This window comes from Loxodonta africana, chromosome 9, assembly GCF_030014295.1.
Source record: "Loxodonta africana isolate mLoxAfr1 chromosome 9, mLoxAfr1.hap2, whole genome shotgun sequence".
In the NCBI taxonomy this organism is placed as follows: Eukaryota; Metazoa; Chordata; class Mammalia; order Proboscidea; family Elephantidae; genus Loxodonta; species Loxodonta africana.
Genome location: NC_087350.1, coordinates 50,960,672 through 50,987,400, shown reverse-complemented (window position 1 = coordinate 50,987,400; position 26,729 = coordinate 50,960,672). Strand labels below are relative to the sequence as shown.

Here is a 26,729-nt window from a genome sequence, read left to right as displayed (position 1 = left end):
TGTGGGCTCTGTCAGTGAAAATGTAGTGCACCCTGGGAGAAGGTTAGTTAAGGAATAAATCTGTGGGACCCCTTTCTGGAGCTGGTGCACTGGGAAGGGCAGTGAGCAGGAAGCCCAGAGCCTACCTTCTGGCCCCCCCAGCCCAACCTCCTATACTTATCTTCCTCTGAGGGCCCCTATCCTGATGTCTTGTGATCTGAGAGGCCTTGCAGGCCCAGTGAGGAGCAAGGTCTTTCCTCTAGGGCCTCAGTTTCCCTAGCTGGACAGCTGATGGAATGGTGGGGGCCTTGTGGGCAGCTGGCAAGGCTGGGTCCACCCCAGGCCTTACTCAGGGAGGGCCCTCAGGCCTGGAGAGCTCAGCTTGGCTGGAGGGAAGTCGTAGGGACCCAGCATGCTGTCTTCAGTCTCTCTGATCCTGAGTTCCCACAATCTTAAAACAGAGACAACCCTATGAGGGGCTGGCCCAGTACCGCCCAGCCCCAAACCACACAATCAAATCCAGTGAGGGGCTGGAGGACTGTCGATCGAGCTCTTATTGGGGCTCTGAGCTAAACTCCAGGCATCTAATCTGGCGACCTAGGAAAATGGAGGTGCTGTTAGCGTTCCATCCTGCAGATGAGCAGCTGAGGCACAGAGAGGGGTGACGACTTGCCAGGGTCAGGGGCAGAGTTGGGGTCAGGCCCATGCACCCACAGATGAAACTAAGGCACAGCATTAGTTACATGGGCATACCCATGGGCGCATTAGAACCCAGGTCTGTCTGATCCCTAGCCCAGACTCCCAGCTAGCCTCCACCACTGGCTGCTGTCTCAGTCCCTGGGAGCCTCAGCTTCCCCTTCTGCAAAATGGGCTGGTGGCACCCCCTGCAGGCCTGTTGGGAGGGTGCAGGCACCCAGCGCCCAGGGTAGGCTTTCAAGGGGACCCTAGCTGCCCCCTCCCACTCCCTGCAGGCTCCCATACCCCCACCCCTGCAGGCGCAGCACGTCTGCAGGAACAAGAGAGCCACAGCAGCGCCTCTGCGCTCAAGTGACAGCGCCTTTGTCTTCATTGAATGGGTGCGTTGCTAAGGCCCCTCTTAGCAACAGAGCTGCTTCCACTTCGGCCCAAGGCCCTGGCCCCACCCTCCAGACCCCAACTCCAACCCCATTTTACAGATCCCCCTCCACACCTTCGACCAGCTCAGGTGGCCTGAGTAAGAGCTGCCAGGGAGTGGAAGGAGGCTGCTGGCTCTGTGTCCCTTATGGCACCTGCCACTGCCTCTCCTAAAAGCCCACCCAGACCACCAGGGACATGCAGTTCTTAGGAAGGGGGAACTGAGGCTCAGAGAGGGAATCAAGAAGATTGCCCAGGACAAGCCAGGCCAGGATTCTCACCAAAGGTCTCCCCCAGCCTCTTTCACATCCTGGGGTCCCCGCCCTGAGTCTCTGCCAGCCCAGCCCAAGGGGCACATTTTCTTCCTAGGATTGTAGAGACGGTGCATCCGGGACTTTCCTCCAAACCTTGCCCCAACTGGACAGCTCTGCCAGGGTACCTCGGGCCTGGGGACTGGATTCAACCCTAGATAGGATGAAAGGCCCAGCTGGCAGCCCCCGAGTAAGCAGCAGCACCTTGTCCACCTCCTGCAACTACCGGCCTTAGCCTCTCCTCCTTCTGAATGGGGGCATGAACTCCAGCCCTGGTGCTCCCGCCATCCCCACCAGGGCCCACAGCTCTGTCCCTTATCTTTCTGTCTGCCTGTGATTTGCTCCTCTCCACCTCGCCCCCGCCTACTCTGAAGTTCCAATGTGCCTGCAGTGTCTTTGGTAATAAAGGGTACTGTTGAGGTTCTACCTGTCTCTCTGGTGTCCCCTAGCCTGGGGAGGGGGGGTGGATGCCAGGCAGCTCTTGGAAGAGGGAGGGAGAAAGGGAAGCTGCCTCTTGGCTTTGGGACTCAAGACATCCCCAGGTTCATCATCAGGGTAGGCACAGCCAACTTTTATCAGCAGCTACTATGTGCTAGGCTGGGTGCTAAGCCTTTTACTGCCTTAAAGCTTCAAGTCCTTGCCTCAGCTCTGAGCCCATCAGCCCTCCTCAGTGGAGGAACCTGGTTCAGAGGTCCCAGATAGGGAGGCAGCAGAAAGGCAGATGTAGAAAGGAAGCTGAGCCTGGGTCACCCTATCCCGGGCAGGGCAGGGGCCACTGCTGAATTTCAGTGGGAGAACAACTCTCTCTGTCTGAAGTTAGGCGGCACCCCCTCCTTGCTGCTTCTGGGTGAAGATAGAGGGGCGGGAGCCTGGAGGGGCAGCCGAGGTGGTGCTGACCTGGGCGGAGCAGGCGATGGTCCCCTACTGCCTGCATTTTCAGTGTTCTTCTTCTCCTTACCTTCAGAGGGCTCTTGTCTCCCCGACACTAATCATAGGGACTTGTGGGCGGGGAGCCCTGGTGGTGCAGTGATTAAGTGCTTGGCTGCTAGCCGGAATGTCAGCAGTTAGAACCCACCAGCCACTCTGCTGGAGAAAGATGGCAGTCTGCTCCTGTAAAGATTACAGCCTTGGAAACCCTGTGGGGCAGTTCTGCTCTGTCCGATAGTGTCGCTATGAGTTGGAATCGACTCAAAGGCAACAGGTGTGGGTTTTGGTGGGAGGGGAGAGGCCCGGAAGTGGGGACCAAGGGGTCCTTTTCACTGTCCCCTCTCCCTGCTCCTATACCCTTCGTCCCCTCACACACACCCTTTAATCTCCAGCCAAAAGAACCAATTTTCAGTCACCACACACTACTGGCTGGACACCCCTCCATCCCTTTCCCTGGGATGCCCCCAACTCTTGTCTAGCTGATGAACTGATCATCTTTCAAAACCCAGTTTGGAGGACACCTCTGCTCTGAAGCCTTCCTGTTTCCCCCAACACCCCCCCACCCCCCGCCAAATTAATCATGTCCTCATCTTACCTGGCTCAGTTTCATGATGTGTCTCGTCAGATTATGATCTAATTAAGACAGTCTCCTCTCACAAAGGAGCAGGAGCCGGGGGTGCTAAGAGAGAGAGGCACACCTTTTTCTTTGCATAAAAGCCATTGCTGAGTTATGTGCTTAGGGCTGCGGTGGCCTGGAACCAAAACCAAACCCATTGCCATGGAGTCAAATTACGACTCTTAGCCACAAGGGGACACTTTTTTCTAATTTGCAGAGTCACCAGATGGACCAGGAATGGACCTGAAGGTGAACTAGTTAAGGTGGTCAGGGAAGGTCAGGGTGATAGAGGTTTGCGTGATGGCCTTTCTCAGCTATGTGACTTTGGACAGGCCATTTCACTTCTGTGCCTCAGTTTCCTCATCAGTAATCTCAAGTGAAAATGTTCCTTCACCTTACTGAAGCGAAGAAGTCAGCTGTGCTCACTGCTGCCACCAAGCGTTGGGAGAGGTAGAGGTGGAAACAAGGGAATTAGTGAGGGTGATGGGAATAGGCCAGGCTGTGGGGGAGGCAGAAGTGGGGTCAGTGGGTGGCCACTGAATGGACAGAGGAAAGGGCTAGTGCTCTGGAGTCAAGTGGACCCAGGTTTTGAATCTGCTCTCCCAAATCACATGCTGTGTGGCCCTTGGGATGTGTCTTCCCATTCTAGATTATTACTCCTACCACACAGGGCAGCTGTAGGGACAGTGAGATGAAGGATGGCACACAGTTGGTGCTCAATAAATAACGGCTCCCTTTGGCCCAGGATGGGCACTGAGCTGGCATGGCCAGGGTAGAACTGAGACTGAGGTCCCAGAAAGCCGAAACATCTTCCAGACCTCCAGGGTGTGGCAGGGTCCCAGGATGAGGTAGGGTCCAAGCCCCACTCTCCCAACCCTGCCAGCAGCAGCTAGTGTCCCCTCACCCTGGCCCCCACAACCCCTCCTGCCCCCAAACTGTGACCCAAAGGTGTCTGAGTTTCACTTCGCAGTTGGAATACTGCCCCTCCCTGGACCACTCCACACCCACCCAGAAGGTTCTGCTTTGGCCCCAGAGTGTAAACAGGCAAAGGTAGCTGGAAACTAATTGCTGAATTTATTCCAAGGCTGCGGGCGCTGGGGAGATTCTTAAGGACACTTCTCGCTTCAGGACTATGAGTCTCCGGCCTTGGCGGGGGCACACATCTGGGGGGCAGGGGTGGGGACTAAGACGGGAGTGGAGGGCAGGGGTCAGGGATGCCCGGTCTCCCCAACTGGGCAGGCTTAGCACAAGCTGCAGCGGCAACATGAGGCAGGACAGACGGTGGGTGCCCAGTCTGACATCCGAGGCCTCTCCCTAGTGCTTGGCCCTGGAGAGTGTCTTTCAGGGTCTACAGCAGAAGGCCACCAAGCTGAGGCCCAGGTTCAAGGGTATGCAGCAGGGGGCCCAGTGGGACAGCAGCCAGTGAGGGGCTCATCAGCATTGTCCCTGATCTAGAGCTACACCCTTGCCCAAGTTTGCCCATCTGAGGCCCCCCATCCCAAAGCATCCTAGTGTTTGCTTAGTGGGGAAAGTGACAAGCAACAGCTCTTCTCTGGACTAGGGTGGGGCCTCAGAAATAATGACCCAGCACCACCACAGGGTAGTTGGTATGAGGGTATCTGGGGTGAAACCATGGGTCGTACTTAGTGCTAATCCCCAAATCCCAGCCTCCGTCCTCAAATCTGTCTCCTGCCCCACACCACACACACCTTTCGAGGAGCGTATAAGATTAAAAAACAAACAAAAAAACTAAAGCAACAAACTTCTTGACTACAGCTTTGCAGATAACACCAGCCTGGCCTGGCCAACTGGGGTGGGGTGGTGCGTGAGGGGAGATAGGATGTTGATTGTGCCAGACTTCTCTGGTAGGAGAAGGATAGAAAGACAATTGTAGCAAAATTATTTTCAGGTGATGTGTCAAAGTTCTCCCCCTACAGAAGTCAGATAGAGCGGAAGTGCTAGGGAGGGGGTCTTTTTGTCCTAACCAGTCTCCCAGTGTCCTCTGAGGCCCAAAAGCCTCTGCCCAGTTTAGCAAACTCAGTTATCCCTAGTTTATAAAACAGAGGGCTTCCCTCTATAAGGGAGTTCTGGGGACCCTCTCTTCTTCCCCATTTGATGTTCAGTCGACTTCTGCCTGCCTGCCTCTGCTTCCAGGAGAGGGGGAAGGGATGACCTCTGACCCAAGGGACATTGAGGCCCACCAGGGAATCCCAAACCTCCTCTCTGGACCTGAGTTCCAGTCTCCAGGACAGACAACTGGGAGCAGGGGGATGGAGGGAGTGGTTAGCAGCTGCCTCCTTGGGGCACTCTGAGTAGTAGGCAAGTGCCACTGGCTAGTGGGGGTCATCCCCACCTCAACCAGGCCCTGCTCATCCTCACCCACCTTCCCAAACACACAGCTTCAGAGAGTTCAGGGGCAGGGGCCTACGGGGTGGGGCTCCTGGGTTGGCATAATAAAATAAACCATCTGGGACGGCCAAAGGGGTGACTTTGGCCCCTCCCCTGGCCCCAGTCCCTGCCCCAGCTGGCCCAGGCTCAAGTCTGCTTAGCTTGCAGCATCTCAATGAGCAGATTGTTGCGAGGCATCTCATTGCCCAGGTGCTTGTGGTACAGGTATTCTTTGGCCTGCATGCTAAGTGCCCGCACCTCCACCAGGCACAGCAGCAGCTGCTGGAACTTGTCCCCGCAGTGCGGGTAGTGGCACAGGGTATAATCGAGCAGGGCAGCGTTGGCCTTCTCCTGAGCATCCTTCACCAGGCTGTGGTTATTCAGGAACTTCACATCTGCAAAGGGAGGAGCTCTGTCACCATCCTGTCACTATCACCATCAGGGTTGGGCCAACACTGTCTCTGGCATCACCAACATCCCCACGGTCATCAAATGCATGGACACTACCACCATCAACAATGCAACCACAATTTCCCCATCACCACTGTATCACCATCACCTTGTCATCACCATAGTTGATGAATACCGCCACCATTACCAATCACCAATACTGACATCTCTGTGTTTTTTACAAACATGGCCACTGTCACCATCAACTAGACCACAGTTATCTGTGTCACCATCATTATTACCACTGTCATCATCACAATGGTCACCATGAACACCACCATCAATCAACAACACCAACAGCAACCCTACCAAGTATATCCTTGGACATGTTACTTAACCACTCGATTTCCTCATCAGTAAATTGGGGTGACAATTGTGGCTACTTCACAAGATTGTCATTAGGATTTAGGGAGTTGATACATGGAAAGTGCTTAGAAGAATAGTGTCTGACACACAATAAGGCTCAAAATGTTGGTCGTTATTATTACTCTTACTATCAACACCATTGCTGCCATAACCAACACCATCCCCATATCCATGGTCAAAACCATCCTGTTGTCATCATCCCTGTGGTCATCACCATCAGCATCAACCTGCCACAGTCATCACCGTCCCTCCCATGAGTACCATCTCCAGCAGGGACACATCATCAGCACTGCACCATCAGCCTCATCACCACCATGCACTGTGGGTGGAAGGACCCCACCTCACACCTGTAAGGCATGTGGACTGGTGGCCCCCTTTGGAGAGCTACAGGCACTCCTTTGGTCTACCCTATGACCAGTGAAGAGGCTCCATATCAACAAAGTGAATAGACAACCTACAGAATAAGAAAAAACATTTGAGAACTATATATCTGATAAGGATTTAATATAAAAAATAAAGAACTCAACAACAAGACAAACAACCCAATCAAAAAATGGGCAAAGGACTTGAATAGGCATCTCACAAAGAAAGACAAACAGTCAATAAGCACATGAAAAGATGCTCGATGTCATTGGACATTAGGGAAATGCAAATCAAACTCACAGTAAGGTATCACTTTACCCCCACTAGGATGGCTATTATCAGAAAAATGGAAATAAGTGTTGGCAGGTTGTGGAGAAATTGGAACTCTCATCCATCGTTGGTGGAATTGTAAAATGGTGCAGCCACTGTGGAAAACATTTTGACAGTTCTTCAAAAAGCTAAACATAGAATCACCAAATGAGCCAGAAATTCTACTCCTAGATATAAACCCAAAAGACTTGAAAGCAGGGACTCAAATACGTGTACACTAATGTTCAATGCAGCATCGTTCACAATAGCCAAAAGGTGGAAACAACCTAAATGTCCATCAACAGATGAATGAATAAACGCAATGTGGTACTTACATACAATGAAATATTACTCAGCCATAAAGGGAAATGAAGCTCTCAGACATGCTATGACATGGAGGAATCTTGAAAACATTTATGCTGAGTGGGATAAGTGAGACACAAAAAGACAAATATTGTATGATTCCACTTATATGAAATATCCAGAATAGGGAAAGGCATAGAGACCACAAGTTTATGAACAGGGCGGGTGGGAGGGGGAAATGGGGAGCTCTTGCTAACGGGCACTGAGTTTCTGTGAAGGGTGATGAAAAATTTGGAAATGGACTGTGGTGAATGTAATTAATGTCACTGAATTGTACACATAAAGTGGTTGAAATGGCAAATGTTTTGTTATATATATTTTATCACAATAATTTTTAAAAAAGAGATAACCACCCTAAGCAAAAGAAAAAAAACAAAAGAGGCCCCAGTACCCAAGGAAATTCTCTCCTGGGGCCACGGGAAGACAAGAGCAAGGATGTTCACTGCAGCAGCATTTATGGTGGTGGGGAGGTGGCCTTGATGATCACTGGGGGCTGCACCCTATGGTGTCTAGGCAATATGCCAAAGAAACGGAGTAGGTATGACACAGAACAAATGGGCGGATCTTTCAAAGCATGGAGAAAAAAAGGAAAGAAATGGAAAAAATTAAAGATACTAAATGAGATTTATAAGGCAAAGCCACTTATATAAATAAAAAATGCTCGTGCGCAAACCATGCACCTTATGTAAGCGCAGGGACAAACAGGAAGATCCACATTAACGTGAAGGAGTGGTTACTGATAGGAGGGAGAGGCAGGAGATTGGCTCTGTGTGGACCAAAAATCATTTGTGCCATGAACGGAGGAGTGTCACTAATTTATCCCCTGCACCCGCGGTCCAGTGAAGGGATAAAAAAGAAATTATCTCTGGAGTGAGACAGGCCTGGGTTCAAATCCCAGCTCCACCATTTAGGAGCAGTGGCCCTATGGATGAGTCCCTGCCCCACCCTGGCTCGAAAGGCCTTCCTTGTCATGAAAGGGTCAGTGTCTACCTTGAAGAAAGGGGTGGGAATCACGGACAGCTTGGATAATGGGGGCCTGCACCATGCCTGGCACCCAAGGGTGCCCAAGGAGAGTGGGTTTGTTGTCACTCAAGTCCTTGTCAGCCTTCAGGCCTCTTTCAGCTCCTGGGCAGCATGTCCAGCTGGTGCTCTGCCTGGGGCTCAGGGTCAGCAGGAGTTGAACAACACAATGAGTCCCCAATCTCCATGTCCTAGCCTAGCCTTGCCTGGGATATGGCATTCAGTGGCTCAGAAAATGGTGATCCATCTGTGTCCCTTCTGCCCCCACCACCCTCAGCCCTGCTTTTGCAGGGGAGTCCAGAACCCAGCATGTGCAGCCCTTGGCCCCTCTAATCTCTCTTAACACCCACTGCGCCAGGAGGGCTCGATGCTCTTAGCAACCCTGATCCCCAGCCGCCCCCAGTACGCCTGCCTAGGCCAGCGTTGTCCAAGGTTGGATTTGAGGAAACCCGAGCTGGGTCGAGGGCTTATGGCAGGATTGAGCCTGAGCCTCCACCCCCAGCCCCTTCATTCTCCCTTCAGTAGGCACCGAGGGTCATTTCTTCCTCATCCCACCAGGACTGCCATTAGCCAAGAATACATCATTGTGCCAATTAGAAAGAGTCCTTCTTGTCCACAGAGACACAGCTTGGCAAGGGGCATGCAGGCTGGATTTTAGCCCCTATTCATCCCCTGACTAGGTGCCCTTGTGCAATGAACAACCTGCCCAACTGTATGCAGCAGTCCTGCCCCCTAGCCTGGCCTATTCCAGACACACTCAAAAGGTCAAGGGAAATCCTCCCACTAGCTAGCTTTCTGGGGGCAAGGAGTGCCTCCTGGCCCTATCCTTATCCCAACATCTTTCCATCCCAATCCTGTCCCATCTGCCATCCTGTTATTCATCCCTCACCTTCTCTGGGACTGTGCAATTCTCCTGATATTCACAATATGAGGCTGGGGGCGCAGAGAGGGGTAAGGACCAGCTCAAGGCCACACACCAGTCCAGGAGCCCAGAGGCAACAGCTGGGTGAGGGGGTAGGGAGGACAGGCTGGGGTGCTGGAGTAGGGGCCAGGCTGGGCAGGCCTGGGGAGAACCAGGGCCTTGGCTTGACCAGGATTTACTGTCCTCAGCAGCACTGAGCCAGGGACAACAGGGTCAAGGAGACACAGGAGAGTAGGTGCAGAACAAAGCAGGTTTCAAGGATGGGCCCCGTCTCCTACAGCTCTATGGATCCTTCAGCTCCTGGCAGGCTAGAGACCCCCACGGCCCCCATGAGGTAGGCTACGGGGCTAGGACCAAGAGCACAGTGTGTAACTGAGCCCCAGTCGCCACAGTACAGACTATGGACCCAATTTCCTGGCCACCAATCAGGCACCTTGCACCCAGCTCAGTGAAGCCCCACAGACATCCGGAGAGACAGGGAAGGGCATCCCATTTTACAAGTGCAGGTCCCAAGCTCAGAGAGTTAGGGTGGTGTCTGGGACACACACTAGATGCCAGGGCCTGGATTCAAACCCTGATCTCACTGACTCCGAAGTCTAGCCCTCACCTGTAGGGAAATAGGAGCTGGGTAGCCCCTGCCAGGGCAACTAGATGGAACTTGGACACTGGCTTCTGGGCAAATGGACACGATAACTTCACGTACCTTCCAATTTAGGAGTCTCTTCTAAGCCCGCCCCGACCCCCAAATCCTGGAGTCCTAGGTTTCCCCAGAGAGGCTACTCTGGACTCCAGCCTCAACCTCCTCCTCACTTGAGACCTTGGACAATTCGGATCCCTTCTCTGAGCCTCCAAGCCACCGTCCCAGAGACACTATGACCTCTACTTTAGGCCTGGGAGCAGGGACCAAACAAACCTGGAGCTCCCCTCCTCCACACAGTGTGTCAGACGTTCAAGTCCCAGCTCCACCACCAGCTGGGTGACTTTGCACAAGTCACCTCCCCTCTCAGCCTGTTTTTGGTCATCTGCAAAGTGGGGGCAAATGAATTACCTCACACAGGGAAGCCAGGAACTGGAGATAATCTGTGTGCCTGGCTCCGGTCCCTGAGCCACTCTCAGGTTGGAGACAGGAGTGAAAGATGGAGACAAGCCTGCATGCACCAGCCTGCTTGGCTCCCAGCAATCCTGGAGGTGGGAGGGGGCTGGGAGATGGTACCCCCCCCCGCACCACCTTGGAGAGCATCCTGCTAGCTCTGTGGAGCTGGGGGCCCCCAGGTTCTCAGAAAAGCCCCCTTTTCACGGTTTAATTGAATATTTGAATAATCCTTTCATTCCAGCGAGGCATAAAGAATGTTGTCCCAATAGCAGTGACTCAGGCAGGCGCCCCCGCGCACAATGGCCCCTCGAGTGGGGCTGCTATTCAGGCCGCCTTTTGTTGGCGCGGAGCAGTGGGTAAATTGCAAACGCTTAAGGGAATGCTGCTGCCGCCGCCTCAATGGAAATCAGGAAATCGAATGTTAGGTCAATCCATTAAGCTTCGATTAAGTCCTCGGCAGAACAATGCCGGCCTGGCCCATCTTCATAAACACCGTAATTGCCAGGAGAGAGGCACTAATTTTAATTAAACCTCCTTACCTGCCTCTGCGCCTGCCCGAGACTGCTATTTAGACGCCAAATGGCACCTTTATGCGGAGGCAGGCGAGAAGGAGGCACTGAGTGAGCTGGGGGGAAGCAGGATGGGGTGGGGGGGAGTTATCCCATGAATCCAGGCTGCCCAGACCAGGGAGGTGCTGCCTGAGAGTGACACCCAGCGTGCCGGCTGGAAGTCTACAGGCAAATGCCGGCCCCTCTCCAGGCCCAGTTTTCATTGAGGTCCCAGCTCTGGTGGTCTGAGTGGAATCCTGAGAGGGACCCACCTTCCAGACTCTGCACAGACCTTGCCTGTATTTGTCCACTTCATCCCAGCCCCAAGTCTAGCCTCCTGCACAGCTCCCAGCTGCCCACTTGCCATCCTTTTCCCAAGCTGCAGTTGGAGGGACCTTGCTAAAATGCAAATCCGATCATGTTACTCCCACTTTAAAGTCCTTCCCCAGAGAAGGTTCAAGCTACTTGGCCTGGCATTCAGGGCTCTGCACAGCTCAGCCCTCTGCCCACCTCTCAATCCCTTCCACAACCCCTACAGCCAAAGAGAACTTTCAGGATTCCCCATCCCTTTCCCCATGCCTTCAGTCTGGAATGCCCTTACTGCTGCTTGCCTGCCTTTTTTCACCCAGAAAATTCCTACTTATACTCCAAGGCTCAGCCCAGAGGCTCCTCCTCCAAGACGCCTTCCCAGGCGGAACTGGTTTCTCCTCTCCTCTCTGGCCCAACCCTGACCACACTGGACTATTCAGACTCCTTTCCCAACCTGGAACCCACCAACCAAAGCATCTGGGGTCCACCTGGCCCCCCTTTACTACTCTCCCATGAGCTAAGCAGGTCCAGATCCTATGATTGCTAGGCTCCCCTGGCAGCCCACCTCACTAGAGTTCTGGCCAGCTGGGCTAGGGGTTTCTCCATCCACCTCAGAAAAACCATCGCCCCTGCCCCAAAGATAAGGTACCATGCCAACTTCACTGTGTGAGGTTCAGATGGCAAGTATGAGCCAGGGCGTCATGGAGATACACAGCACTGGAAGACAAGAGACTGTGACCTCTTTCGTTCATTCATTAACATGTTCATTTGCTCATTTACTTAATATTGATGATTACAATAAAACAAAACTAATGCACATTTACAAGGGGCCAGGCCACGTACTAAGCACTTTTGGGAATTCTCTCATTAAATCCTCATAGCAACCCCATGAGGTAAGGACTATTATGACGGCCATTTTACAGATGACTGCTCAGAGAGGGGAATGACTTGCTCAAGTGCACATAGCCAGAGAGAGAGCCCAGATGTAGAACCCAGGGTGTCCATCCCTCGCCCCCATTCCTAACCACTGCTCCACCCTGCCACGTGTATGCACACACACACACACACACACACACTCTCCTCTCTCTCTCACTTCCCTATCCCACCCCTCTAGCCCATTCCAACCAACCACTGTGCTCATTTCCTGGTCTCTCAGGCCTCAGTGGCCTCATCTGGAAAACAGGATAAAGGCTGATCCCTCAGCATGAGAAAAACGGGGCTCAACTTTGTTGCCTTCCTTACACCCCATGGAAGGCAGAGTCCTGGGTTTATCACCAGACAGAGGGCCAGAGCTATGCTGGGCCTAGTAGGCCTGAGCGCCTGGGGCCTTGGTGGGAAGAGAGACTGTGGCTGTAGGGCATGTGTCACAGGCCCCTGGGATCTGGGAAGCCGAGGCATTGTCCCTGTTCTGCAGGAGGCACCCAAGGATAGCTTGAGCCCTGGCCAAGAAAACGGGTGGCTGGAAGCCCACCCTCCACCTGACCCTCCATAGGACCCTCAGTCAGGTTAGGAACTATCACCTCACAAACCACCCAGACCCCCACAGATTGCCCACTGCAATGCTGTGTGCCTCCAAGCCCTGCCTACTCCTCCAAATCCCTCAGGTCCCTAAATCTCCCCACTCTCCAACCATGCAAAAATTGTTTACGCATCGTGACACATGAAAAACCATAAGGATGTAAATTAAAGTTAGTGGTCTGCACATGCAAGCACACACACACAGGCAGAAACAAAGATACAGACGCAAAAACACAGTAACGAACAGTCAGTAAACTCCTGGGGTCTCCATACCTACAACCACGCACATCAGTGGCTTTCTGTTTCCTGAGCCCGGCTACTCTCAAAGACAAGGTTGGGAGGGGGTACTGGCTAGTGGCAGAGGTGGGAAGGGACTTCTCCCAGCTGAAGCCAGCCTGGCCTGCACCCTGAGGCTCCCACGAGGGCTTCAGTCTTCAGCTCCTAACTGGCTGCCCAAGATCCCCACCCCCACCACCATGGTTGTCTCCTGCCAACGTCCACAGAACAGCTGGTGTCCAAAGAGGACTCCTAACACAGCCTTTCAGATAAACGTCCAGGACTTTCTGTTGGAGTCAGGAGATCCAGCCCACTACACTCAGTCACTTGGCCATTGAGATGCCCTCAATCCCACCTGAGTACTGGGCTTCCGCCATCAATACTTCATGGATCGTTCCCCCTCCCAGTTTCCTTCTTCCTTCCATCTCTCCCGTTCCTCCCATTTCTCTCACTCTCAGGCAGGCACACCCTTACCAGCCTGGCTATGATGCCATCTGCCACAAAGCTGCCATCTCAATGCTGTCTCCTCCCCAGGTGACAAGGCACTCAGGCTGCTCTGTTCCAACCTTCCATCTCATCTGCACCTCTGCTAAAAGATTTATCCACCCAGCAAACTCCTCCTCATTTTCTAAGACCCTACTCAGATATTCCTCTCCCAGGAAGCCTTCCAGGCTGAGCCCTTGCTCTTCACCTGGGTTGCCCCACCCATGCCCATCCTTTGTCCCAGCCCTGGCTGCACAGGGCTGGAGGTGTCTTCTGGAAACAAGAAATACCTCTATGTCCACAGGATCACTGGGCAGAGAGCGGGTACCGGAGATCGCTTGCTGGGTGAAGGAGGACAGAACAGGGCTGGCCGGATAGGAGCCCAGAGGGAGGGTGAAGTCAGGCTGGGCTGCAGTCAAGAGGGCAATGGGAGGGAGCTGCCAGATATTTAGGGGCTGGGGAGACCTGGGGGCTGTGCTTGCCCTCTGTGCCTTCCCTAATTTATTTTCCTCCTTAGCACTTATCACCATCTTCCAGGCTACATAGTCTTCTAATCTTTTATTTCACTAATTATTTATGTATTTTATTACTCATATTTATGCTTTTTGTCTCTCTTCCCATGAAAACATCAGCTCCAGGAAGGCAGGGATCTTTGGGTCTTTTTTGTTCACTGCTGTATCCCCAGTGCCTTGCACAGTGCAGATGCTCAGCAAAGGTTTGTAGGATGGGTGGGTGGTGGGTAGATGGGTAGATGGATGGGTGGGTGGGTGGGTGGATGGGTGGATGGGTGGGTGGTTGGAGGGATGGGTGGGTGGGTGGGTGGATGGAAAAAGAGATTTGAATTCCAAAGAGCTCAGAGTAAGACTGTGGGCCCCCCCTTAGAGCAGAGAATTAGGAATAATGGGGGCCCCTGGGTGGGAGCCGGGGAGGAGAAACTCCTGAAATTGAGTGGCATAGGTACTTTTCTAGGGCTTTCAGTAAGGAATTTACCAGATTCTCAGATGGGGTCCTTGTCCATAAAGGGCAAGCCCACTGCCTTCAGCCTTATCCTGGCTCTCTGAACTTCTGAAGTGAGAAGCTGAGGCCCACAGAGAGAGCAGTCCCATTTTAAGAGCCAGATCCCCTCACACCCTTATTCGTTGAGGGAGGGAGTCCTTGTCCCCACTGAGGCCCCTGGGGCATGTCACCATCTTAGCCACTCTGGCCACACCCTTGATGAGGCTCTGCCCCAGCCACCTCTCAATGCTCCACCCACCCCTCCCCCTCACCCACCCTCCCATCCCGAGGCTTCACTTTAGCCCACTCACCGAGGCTGAAGAGGATGAGGAACTTGAGGCAGACAAACTCCTGGCGGTCCAGCTGTAGCGCGTGCAGCTGCAGTACAAGCTCCTGCGCCCGCAACACCAGGCTGTGCAGCAGGGAGCCTGCCTGGGCAGCCACTGTGGTCAGCTCCACCTGGGCAGTCAAAGGGCATGGGTCAGGAGGCAGCAGGTGGGAGGCTCAAGTCAATGAGCACAGGGCTGGACGTTCTAATCAGGGATGTAGGTGAGAAGGCATGAGTCAGGGGGTGTGGGTCAGATGGGCTGGGGTCAGGGAGCGTGTGCCTAGCCCTGGGACTGAGCCTGATGTGGGGCAACATCATGGCACCGTCTCCTCAGGGCCCACTCTCCCAGTCCCACAAATATTCAGGGCCCACGCTTCACAGCTCTCCTCAGACTGCTTGGCCCAGGGCTGCAGCCTCCATGGCTCCTGTTGAGGGCACCCACGGTCTGCCTGCCATCTGCCCCTTCTCGCCACGCCAGTGGAGCAGACACTGGGCAGGTGGGTGGCAGGAGAACTGAAGGGTCCTTCACACACAAAGAGCTGCCGCTGGGCCCAATGATACAAACGGCTTTTGTGCGGCCGCCTGCAGTGAGTACCACGTCATGCTGGGTGTTGGGGAGGGGGGCAAGCTGGCCTAGATACACGCGGACCTGTCCACATGACTACCCAGGGCCCCACACACTCACACGTGGACACTTGGAGTAGAGGATGTGTTCACACCTCAGCTCACATTCACACACACACACACACACACGCACACACATGCACACATATGCAGGGTAGTGCACCCACTTCAAGAGGTGAACACAGAGACAGATAGACAGACACACACCCTTGCATGGTCACATTCACAGAGTAACAGACACATTCACAAGGAGACAGACACACAGACTCACCCCAAGTAAAGACATTCACAGGGTGATAGACACACATTCATATAAGTGTTCACACTTACATGGTGACAGGCAGATACAAACACCCACACACCCATGTGCAAGGACATATCTGCACAATAAAATACAGGCAAACACATGCACTGGACATTCCCATGGCCACAGAGACATCAACCAGCACGTCAACACAGCCAAAAGCAATAACATACACTGCACATGCTCCCCCCATTTGCACTTACATGTGGCCCCAAAGTCACATTCTTTGCACTGGCGTTCCCCATCCCCCACCCCCCAATGGCCTGAGCCTCTAAGGGTGAAAACTGAGGATGAGGAGAGACTAGGGTGAGCTAGTGGGGAGGGCCCAGAGCCTCAGTCTCATCCTCCTCCCAACTATCAAGCCCACTCTTCCTCCTGTATCTCCACCCCAGGAGTGAGACCCCCCCCACCAGCTAGATCCTAAGTTCCAACCTTCCTCCTCCTCCTCCTCCTCCCTCCCTCTCTTTCCCCTATACCTCCTCTCCCCAGGTGGGGGGGTCTTCCTCCTTGAATGTGTCCCCCCAGATCCCCAGCACCCTGAATGTTGTGTAACTTCCCCCACTTCTCCCTGTCTCCCATCTTGCCCCTCAACATACTTTCTCAAATACAACCCGGCCGTGTTCCGCACCACTTAAAACCCTCCCGTGGCTCCCCAGTGCCCAGGATTTAGGACCTTTGAGCCTACCCAGCCTTTACCAACCCTCCAGGCTTATCTCTCACCTCAACCCACCCCATGCAGTGCTCAGCCCCTCAACCCACATACCAGCTGTCCCTCTCTGAGTTCCCTCCCTGAGCCCTTGCCCATGCTGTCCCCTTGCCTGCGATGGAGGTGGAGACTTTCCCTACCTGACCAACCCCTGTTCATTCTTTCAAATTCCTACACCATGTCACCTCCTCCAAGAGCCTCCCCTGAGCCTCTTGGCGCCCCTACAACATGGCTCTTCTGAGGCCAGGGCCACAGCTGGCTCTTCCCAAGTCCCCAGTGCTCAGCACAGGGCTGGTCACGAGGAAGTCAGGTCATGAGCTTGGGGAAGGGCCAGGCTTGAAGAGGCCTAGAGACCTCTTCTGGGCCCAGAATTCTGGAAGTGTTCTGTGAGGAGCAGGGCGGGGCACAGCAGGGTGGTCACCTCCTGCCCGGTGACCAGCAGGATGCTGCCCTCTTTGCCATGTTGGATCTGGCGGTAGATGTGGTCGAAGACCAGCAGCTCGCTCCAGCAGTTCTGCAGCAGTGTCATCTGGTCGGCCACCTAGAAGTAAGAGGCATGCGGGCATCCCACTGGGGACCTACCCCCACCCCTCCTCCTCCCAACTCTCAGTTCAGAGGCCCAACTGGCTCTGTGCCCTTGGGCAGGCTACCTAACTTCTCTGTCCCCAGTATTCTCAGCTGCCAACTTTATAAAGGTGTGGCAGGGGTCGAGCAAAACAATGAGCGAGGGCCCAACACAGGGGCTCCAGACGCAGATGGGCCTTGCCCCAGGCCCCAGCTCTGCCTCTTAAAAGTTGTATGACCTTAAGCAAGTTCTCTAACCTTTCTGTGCCTCAGTTTTCTCATCTGTAAAGTGGGCAAAGTACTTAGACAATGGTCTTGCATGTACTAAGCACTCAAATGGTAACAAAGTGCAGGGGAGTGGTTTGTGAAAGATTGCTTCAAATGTGAGGAAGAGCATCATTCAAACTACCAGTGTGCCCATTTAGCCCACGGTCACACCCTGGAAGCCTCAACCATTCAAAACGGAGCCATGAAGAAGAAGCAGAGGGCTTCTGCTGGGAAGAAAGGAGGACCTCCCTGAGGTCAGGCCCAGAGAGTGAGCAGGTGGACAGCAATGGTGTGCCATCTGAGCAGGAACAGAACAACGGCAAGGGGTGGACTCTGTTAGCCGCAGCCAGGGCACCTGGGGCAGGGTAGAGACTGCCCTGTGCAGTGTCCTTCAACTCTGGGGGAATCATCCAGCACAGGAAGGGTGGACGCTTGTGACAATAACAAGCAGGACCCAAATCTTTGGAACATCAGAGCCAGAGAGCCCTCAGGGATCCCCTGGCCATGGCTGGCCCTCCCAGTCCACAACTCTCCACAGTAACAAATACTGAGGCTCTGGGTGTTCAGAACTGAACTGGGCGCTGTGGGTGATCCAAGGGAGACACAATACAGACTCCAGTCCCTCCTAGAATCCCCAGCTCATCAGCTACCCATCTCCCCTACAGATACTTCCTGAGCATCTTCCTGGGCCATGCACTATAGCAACGGCAACTCATGATGGCTAATGGTTGTTGCTCTACAACCCTATAAGGTTGGTACAGTTGTTAACCCCTTTCTAAGTAGACAGGAAACTGAGCACAGAGAGAACATGCAACTTGCCCAAGGTCACACAGCCCTATCTGGCTCTTAACCACCAGGCCACGGAAGAAGAGTCGCCCTTGCCATCCAGGAGTTTAGAGTCTCTTACACTCCTGTCATCTCCTTTATGAAGCCCTCCCCGATCCCTCCTCCTTCCTTAGTGCCCTCACTACCCTCTGGACATAGAAGCCAAAACATATAATGGCACCGAATCATGCCTCTGTCTCCCCCAGTACCTGTGGGGTCTGGGAAGGCAGGAGCTGCACACAACTCATCTCTAGGCCCTGAGAGGAAGGGCCAGGGAGAAGTTGATGGACAAATTATAATCACCAAGCCATGTGGGGACAGCACAGAGCAGCCACCTGCAACCCGGAGCCCCACGGAGTCGAGGCAGCTCCTGGCCTGACGGCAACTGGCCCAGGTCTAAAAACTGGCTCTCTCTTGTGTAGAGCAGAAGCGCCCCACCTCTCTGTGCCCACTCCCCTCCTGGGGGGCTCCCTGGGGCTGTCCTCAGGCAGGTAGAGGAAGAGAAAAGGCAAAGTGGACAAAGAGAACAGTGAGTGGACAGATACGTAGACAGGCTTCCCCTAGCATCCCTGCCCACCCCTGCCCCAGCCCACATGGTGGAAGAATAGGAGGGAGGGTCTGTCTTTGTCCCTCTCTGAGCCACCAGCCTCCTGTCCTCCCTTCCTCACCTCATCTCTGTGTCACAAGCGCACACCTCTCCCTTGCTCTCCCTCTCCCAGCAGAAAGTTCTTCCTAGAGTCCCGTTAAGTCAGAGCAGAAAACTGAGGCATGCGGACCTCTAGGCTCAGCCACAATTAGCCCTGGGTGAGAAGCGTCGGTAGAGATTGAGAACTAGGGTGGGGTGAATCACAAAGACACCTCTCCTTAACTCTCTTTGGGAAGGGGACAGCGAGTGGACAGTCCCCAGGGAGCCGTTGGCAGGAACCCCACCACCACAGTTCCCAAGGAGGGAGGCAGGCCTGTGAGCACCCAGTACCAGGCACAGCTCACAGCACTCTCAGGGACTCGTCATCCCTCCCCTGTGAGGCACCGGAGTTCTGCCCATACTACAGATAAGGAAACTGAGGCTCATCTGCCCATACTACAGATAAGGAAACATAAGGGAAGCTGGGCTCTCCTCAGATGCCCCCTACCAGGCCTGTCCCCTGGGGGTTCTGGGAACTGCTTGAGACCCAGGTAGGAGATCCCTGCTCAGATCGAGAAAAACTCAGACCCACCTCGACTGACTCAGATATACTGGGCAGTGTTCTGACCCCCTACCCATTGTGGGCCCTTGAGAGCAGACACCCTTGGGCCTAGATGGAAGAAACAAGAAGGTGGGGAGGTAGAAGAGCAAAAGATAAGTGTGGAGGATTAGGAGAGAAGCAGCCCGAGCTTCAGGCAAAAAGCAGAAGGGGTCACAGTGACCCGGCTGGCCAAGCCCTGGTAGCAGTCTCTGTACCCAGACCTCAGACCCTGTGAGTGGGGCAGCCCTGCTCTGTATGGCTGATAGGGGTGCCAGTGGCAAAGAGCTGCAATATGGTGGCAAAAGTTTCCACATCCAATAGCCCTGTGTTCAACTCCCAACTCTGCCATGTGCCGTCCTCTGCCACAATTTTCTGTTCTGAGAAATGGGAAAAATAATTCCTCCCCCTTTTGGCTGGACCAAATTTATGAACACATGTTGTTAGTCACAGAAGGTTCTGTGGACCCACTATCGGCTCCCTGGGGATGTGGCCCCAGCCCCGGCTCCCATTTGTTCCCCTGGCCAACCAATTTTCTCTGCCAGACTCTGCCCTTGCTTCTCTGCCTGGATAGACAGACAGACCACAAAGACACTAAACTCCAAAATACCACCTCATGGATTAGCACACACACATATACACACGTGCGCGCGCACACACACACACACTTCTCTTTTCATTTAAAAAGAAAAACAGAGGGCTGCAGCCGCCAGCCCCTCTCTGGGAGAAAGCAGGTGGCTAAGAGGCTCACTTAACCAAAGGGGGCTGGTTTCCACCTCAGAAGGTTTCTCCTGAAGCTAAAGTTCCTCCTCTACCCTCAGGCCTCCCTGTCACCCCAGAAACAAGGACATTTGCAGTCCCAGCTCGGGGGGTTCCTTGCCAGCCCTTCCTGTCCTCCCGGCCTCCCAGCTGCCCACCCCTCCTGCTGGCCCGCCACAAATCTTCCTGGAGCCTTGACACTTTGCAGCCTGCCTGGAAGACAGGGTATTTATGGGTGCCGAGCTGACCTCCCTCCCAGAAGGGCCCCCTCCGGAGCCCCCTGGGGTCTGATGGGTCTGGCGGCGGAAGGCTCTGTAATTCTCCTGCGGCTGACACGCCACAGGCTGACCACGGCACTCTGCCAGCCAAGTGGTCAGCGGGTCGGCGTTTGTCAGCACAGGACTGACAGAGTTACTGCCACTTAAATGAAACCATATATCTGGGCAGTTAAATCTGTTGCCAATCAGGGCCTAGGAGCTACTCGTCTAGGGTGAAATGTCAAGATGGGTCATTAGGCACTCTTGGCCCTCTCCTCCCCCTCCCTGATTCCTATCTTCCATCCACCCAACCTGTCCTTCATGGTAACTGTCCAGGGACGCTTACTGCCTGGGCTCTGGCCACTGCCCCCACTAAGCAGCAGATAGAGGTGGGTTTCTGCTACCTTGCAGGTAAGAATTTGCTTTATAAGCCCAGGGCAAGGTGTGGCCCCAGCTTCTCTCAGAACTATAGTGTGCTCAGGGGAGCATGGATAACCAAAAATAAATCAATAAAATGTTGCTGTCGAGTTGATTCTTACTCACATTGACCCTGTGTGTTACAGAATAGAACTGCCCCACAGGGTTTTCTGAGCTGTAATCTTTAAGGCAGCAGATCGCCTTTTGGTTGGTAGTCGAGCACAAACAGGTTGCGCCACCCAGGGGTCTTACCACCTGCAAGTATAGATTAAATTGCGTAGCAGCAGAGGGGAGCAGTCGGGAAGGGTGTTGCTGCTACCGTTGCTCCAACACTGACTTTGTGCCAGGCCCTGTACTAAATTCTTTTCCTGTCCTAACTTCCCAAACACTTACATCAACCCTGCAAGGTATATATTATTTAAACACCTTCCATTTTATAGATGAGGAAACTGAGGCCCAAAGGAGTAAAGTTACTTGCCCAAAGCCACACACCTGGGAAGTGGCAGAGCCGGAACTTGAACCCAGGTTTTTCTGATTCTGGATTTTGTTATTAATTTCTGTACCATTGTCAGATCTACCATGCTATGATTGCGTGAGATGAAAAAATAGACACAGAGGGACAGCCATCTAACTGGGAAATAGAGTCGAGGAGCAAAAGCCCAAGAAGGCATCCAGAGCCCAGGCTCAGATACATCCTGGCTCCCAGCAACCCTGGCAGCTCAGGTAAGACCCAAGGACTTCCCCCAGAGCAGCCAGGCGTCATCAGCATCAGAGGGGACCTCTGTGAGAGCTCAAGCCCTACCCCAGGATGTGGGGCCCCATCACCCACTGCCAAAGGACCCATTCCCGTTCTAAGTTCTGCCTTCTGACCCTGCTAACCTCTCTAGCCCTGCCTCACAGAACCATGTGAAACTCCCTGCACACATGATGTTTCCACACTCCTGGACCTCTCTGGGAGAAAGCAGGTGGCTAAAAGGCTCACTTAACCAAAGGGGGCTGGTTTCCACCTCAGAAGGTTTCTTCGGGACCTTAGCCTCTACTATTCCCACTGCCTAGAATGTCTGTGAAAGGCACAGATCAAAGAACACGCCCTGGCTTCCTCAGATACAGCCATATGCTCTCTGGCTAGGGTTCCTCTGCCCCTTTCCATCGCTCTCAGAGACCTGGACACTTTGCATTGGCATTATCTATGTACATCTTCCTCCTCTTCTAGCCTGGCAGCTTCCTGAGCTCAATTCATTTCAAGATTCCCAGTGCCTGGCCCAAGGCCTGCCCTATTCTCAGAGCCCTCTTTTGTCTGCAATGATGTGTCCTGCCTGGAGGTGGAGGAACGAATGGTCGGTCAAAGGGGACAGCAGAGTCATTCAGCACCCTTTCCATTTTTCTGCCTCCCCACCTCTGGCTTTGCAAACAAACACTAGCCTGGAGTCCACTGGACTAGTGGGAAAGAGTTTCCACTTGGCCCAGGCTGACAACAGTCCAGCTAAGGGCTGGGCTGGTACGTATCTGCAAGGCTTCTTTACAGAAAGTGGTGACCATGGCTCATGTTCCTAGGCTTAATTCAGAGACTCTGGGAAGGGGAAGCAGGAAGGTTTGGACCACAGAAAATCCAGAAGCAGGAAAAAACACTCAGCAAAGCTGGGACAAAGGCCCTTCCCATCCTGCGTGAAAAACCCCAGGAGACAAGGATGGCGGTCAGAGGAAGTGCCCTGCCCGTGGATCCAGGGTTCTGGAAGTCCAGGAATGCTTCACTCCTCCTTCTCTCTACACAGGGGTTCATGGGAAGTCTGACGGGGAAGCCAGTTACCCACTCAAGGGTCCTAGATTCCTCACTCTCCACCAGGGCCTCCAGCCATGAGTGGAAGACAGATGGGAATGCTCAAGGCCCTCATCCATGAGGTCTGCCTGGAGTGGGGGCAGTGGTGAAATGGAGAAAACCCACTCCATGATAGATACATGGCACATCCCCAGGCCTCAGGCATGACAGGCCCTCCGTAGTAGAAGCAGGAGCCATTGCCACCAATTCTTGACTCCCAGAACTATCAGGTCTCCAGCCCTATGTTGCCCCCAGGGCTCACAGTGCCCAAGCCCTACCTAACCCACCCCCAGGCCCAGCCTGGACAGGCAGTGCCCCCAGCCCGTCTGGCCACAAGCCCTGGAGGAAGCCCAAGCCCAGTGGCGTCAGCACTGACAGTGCTGCTCAAGGCTGCAGTGGCCCTAGCAGAGAGGGCAGTGGGTCCCGCTGTTTACATCCACCTCCAGAACAGCCCAGGGGGGTTGGCCTGGGAAAGGCAAACACCGATAGGCCTGGGCCAAAGAGTGCCTGTGCCCAAGCCAGGGAGAAATGGGCCTTGGCTGGGGTTGGGGGGCCTTTGGGGTTGGCAGAACACCCTGATCGTAGGAAGCCAGGGCGTTAGAGGGGCAGATTCCAGGCATCAGGCCCTTGTAGGCAGGATGACTGGGAAGTTCTTCCCTATGTCTGGCCTCAGTTTCTCCTGCTGTTGTCCTGCTTTCTTTAGCTTCAGGTACCTAGTCCCAGGGGAGAGAAGGCCCTGCAGTAGGAGAAGGCTATCTCATCCAAGATCAGAGGCAGATCATGCAACATCCCATCTACCCACCCACCTAGCTCTTCTCCTACACACACACACACACACACGTACACGTGGGACCTACCATCATGCACTGGAGATGCAGGGACAGTAAGGTCTTTCACCTTAGCTGGGAAGGAGAAGGGCCTGCAGGCACCCCTAACTCTGAGACACTAAGACCCACATCTACAACATTTGAGGCTGATGGAGACTAATGGTCTCCTTGAGTGGGACAAGAGGATAGGCTCAACCCCCTTTCTGACATAGGGCTGGGGCAACCAGAGACAGTCTCCCAAGGACTTGGCTAGTCCTTTGGAGCAGTCCAGGGTCTAAGAGAGAGATAAATAAATACCTACAGAGATGGAGGCTGGGGGAGAAACAGAGATAGAAGGGGCTGGAAAACACAGAGAAGCAGAGACTGCATGTCGAGAGAGAGAATGGAGAAAGATGGAGGCAGGGAAAAAAAAAAGCAGATGCTGTGAGAGATAGAGTCTCCAGAAAGAGAGGAGAAGGAGGGAGGTGTGAGTGGGGAGCAAGGAGGAAGGCAGCAGAAGGTGGGGAAAATAGTCCAGAAACGCTTCTCTCTGTCCCCAGACAATGCCTGAAGCCAATCAGGCAAGATGGCCCCATTGCAAGGGAAGGCCAAGGCTGAGGCTCAGGCAGCCAAAGGGACATCCCAGATCCAGCGGCCAGCCAGGCAGGAGGAGAAGGGGACTCACCTCCAGCTCCTTGAAGACCATGCACCTGCGTGCCCAGTCCACGATGGAGATGAAAGTCTGGTCAGCCATCCTACACAGGAGGCCAAAGGGCGCAGGCTGGTCGGGGCGGCCTTTGGCCGGCTCCTGCAGGCAACCTACGATGCGTGCCCGCACCTGGTCCTCATCCGGCTCCAGCTGCAGCAGTTGCAGAATGAGCTCGGGCACGCCGGGCCCTCCAGAGAAAGGCTCGGGGTAGCCGTAGGGCGGTCCAGGCTGTGGGGGGCTGGCGTAGGGCTCTGGGTATTCAGACTTGATGGTGCGGCCAGGGAAGGCAGGATAGAGGTAGCCGGCCAGAGGCCCATGGGTGCTGGGCGCAGCCATGGGCAACGCTGGGGCTCCAAAGTCACCCAGTGGCCCAGCAGGTGGGCCAGAGGGCAGGCCCTTGGGCTCAGGTGCATGCAAGGCAGGGGGCAGCATATAGTCCTGTGGGGGAGGGGGTGGTGGGGGGACTCCCATCGGGGTGCCTGTCTCCAGCTTGAAGCCATTAGCCCGAATCTGTGCCTTCTTCTGCTGCTTAAGGGCTCTGTCCCGCTTGTACATGGGCCCAAACTTGTTCCGGCCTCCCCGCATGCGGTCAGCACGCACAGCTGTGGATAGGGGCAGAGAGTCAGGCTCAACCTCTCCAAGCAACCCTCCACACTGCCCCACTCCCCTACTCAATACCTTTACATGGCTCCCACTGGCCCTGGGTGAAATCAGTCTTCTTAGCCTGGCATTCAAGGCCCTGCCCACCTCTCCAGATTATCCCTCATTCATAGTTGCTCGTTGACAGATGGCCTGACTGTTGAAACCCTGGTGCAAAATGACTTAGACTTCCCCCACTGGCTTGGAGTTTGAAGCTGAGGTTAGGGCTGGCTCGGGCTCTGTGCTCAGGGAGGAGGGGACCTCTCTTGTCGACCAGATGTTCCTCCTGCTAGCCAAGAATGTGTCACCAGCTGGACACAACAGGTGTGTCTCTGCAGCTGTATCAAGGCCCCAGCCCCTGCTCAGATAGGGCCCCACCCTGGGCTCTGGGAGAAGGAAGAGAGCAGGAGGCAAAGGCTAGGCACTCAGCAAGAGATGGTGGCCTGAGGACTAGCCAATCTGCCTGCCACCAGCATGAGCAAGCCCTGCTCTGTGCTCTCTGGCTGCTCTAGGGGGTTTCTGCTGTCCACACCAACCAGCTCTCGTGGCCCTCCACCACCTGGAGTTGGGGATGTGGCCTCCAGGGACAGGACAGGGTATCCCCCTCCCACCCAGGAGTCCCTATAGGTGCCAGGATACGTGGTATGCAGCTCTTAGATCCACTTGGGGCCTTCTAAACTGTTAAAAAACTTTGGCTAACAGCTGCCTGCTCGGCGCATAGCCCGGCTGGGGCCAGCAGGGTGGAAGCCTACAACTGTTCACCCTCCAAGAGTCTTTCCTGATGACATCCTTCCTCCCCTCTGGACTGGGAGCTGGAGGGTGGGGGCAGGGAGGCAAGATTGGACCTGGGCCTTCGGGGGGCAATTGTTCCCCACTCCCCAGGGCCTGGCTAAGAACAGGGTGGGAAAGAATCTCACCCACTCTGAAGAAACGAACTGAGTTGAACGATTTGGATGGATGCATGAATGGACAGAATGAGGGGCGGGCTGGATGAGGGAGGGCTGGACAGTGATGGTGGACAGACGGTAGCATAAAGACTGATCATAATAATAGCTCACCTGCTGAGCATTTACTAAGGGCTTTTTATACATTCTCCCAGTCCTCACACTAACTCAAGGAGGACGGCACTACTAAGTCATTTTTTAGAGAGGGAATCTGTAGCCCAGAGAGGTCAAGGAACTTGTCCAATATCACCCAATCTGTAAATGTTAGCATTGGGATTTGATCCCTGGTAAAGATGTTGAAAGCCTTGGTTCTGGCTGGTGCTGAGGTTGTGTTTGTGTATGTGTGGGTGGGGAGTGGAACTCCAGGCAGGAGGAGGGCAGACTCAGGGCTCAGCTCCACAGCCTGTGATGGGGTCCCTTTTAGGTACTAGGGAAAGGGTCATTTTCCTGGGGTTCACTTCCAGATATTTCTCAACCCAGGCTGGGTCTGAAGGTATCCCCTCTCTTGACCCCACTCCCTCCCAGCACCAGCCCCACACCACAGAGATGGGGCCAAGACATCACTTGAAGGGCCAATCGCCCAGCCCTAGAAGCTTCGAGAAGGCCAATGGTGCCCTTTCTGCACCACCTCTCCTACCCAATCCCCCACGCACCCATCCCCCAGCGTCAGAGGTTAGGGGTCGAAGACCCGCAGCACGCGCACCTTCCAGGCGCATCCCCACCGTCAGGCACTTCTGGAAGCGGCAGAAGGGACAGCGCTTCCGCTGCGTCTTGTCGATCTTGCAGCTCTGGCTCTCCGTGCACGTGTAGTGCTTGTTGTTCTGCACTGTGCGCTTGAAGAAGCCCTAGGGGAGAGAGAAATCAGCGCGGAAGGGGGGCGGGCTCTGCCTCCCCGCCTCCCCGCACCCCGACCTCCCTCTCTGCATCTCCCAGCAGGGACCTGCACCCGGTTCCGCCCGCCTGTGGTCTTCCACGCCGTACCCCTCCCAGCCTCCCGCTCACCAGCTCACCTTGCAGCTCTCGCACGTGAGCAGTCCGTAGTGGTATCCGGACACCTTGTCCCCACACACGGGGCACAGCTCGTCCAGGTCCTCGTCGTACGAATAGTCCATGCCCGCGGCGTCTGCCTGAGAAGGGGGGAAAGGAGTCACCGCGACCTGACGGCGATTCACAGCGGTGCCGACCCGGGTC

General features: G+C 54.5%; 1 protein-coding gene across 1 annotated transcript; it reads right to left on the bottom strand.

Annotated features, from left to right (window-relative positions):
• Positions 1-4,866: 4,866 nt before the first annotated feature.
• Positions 4,867-26,650, bottom strand: NR5A1 (nuclear receptor subfamily 5 group A member 1). The gene is made up of 6 exons (XM_003407745.4): positions 26,549-26,650; positions 26,242-26,383; positions 23,932-24,557; positions 16,734-16,853; positions 14,662-14,809; positions 4,867-5,729 (listed from the first exon to the last, which is right to left on the bottom strand). The coding sequence occupies exons 1-6, from the start codon at positions 26,648-26,650 to the stop codon at positions 5,482-5,484; spliced, it is 1,386 nt and encodes a 461-aa protein (XP_003407793.1). The 3' UTR covers positions 4,867-5,481.
• Between the last annotated feature and the right edge of the window lie 79 nt (positions 26,651-26,729).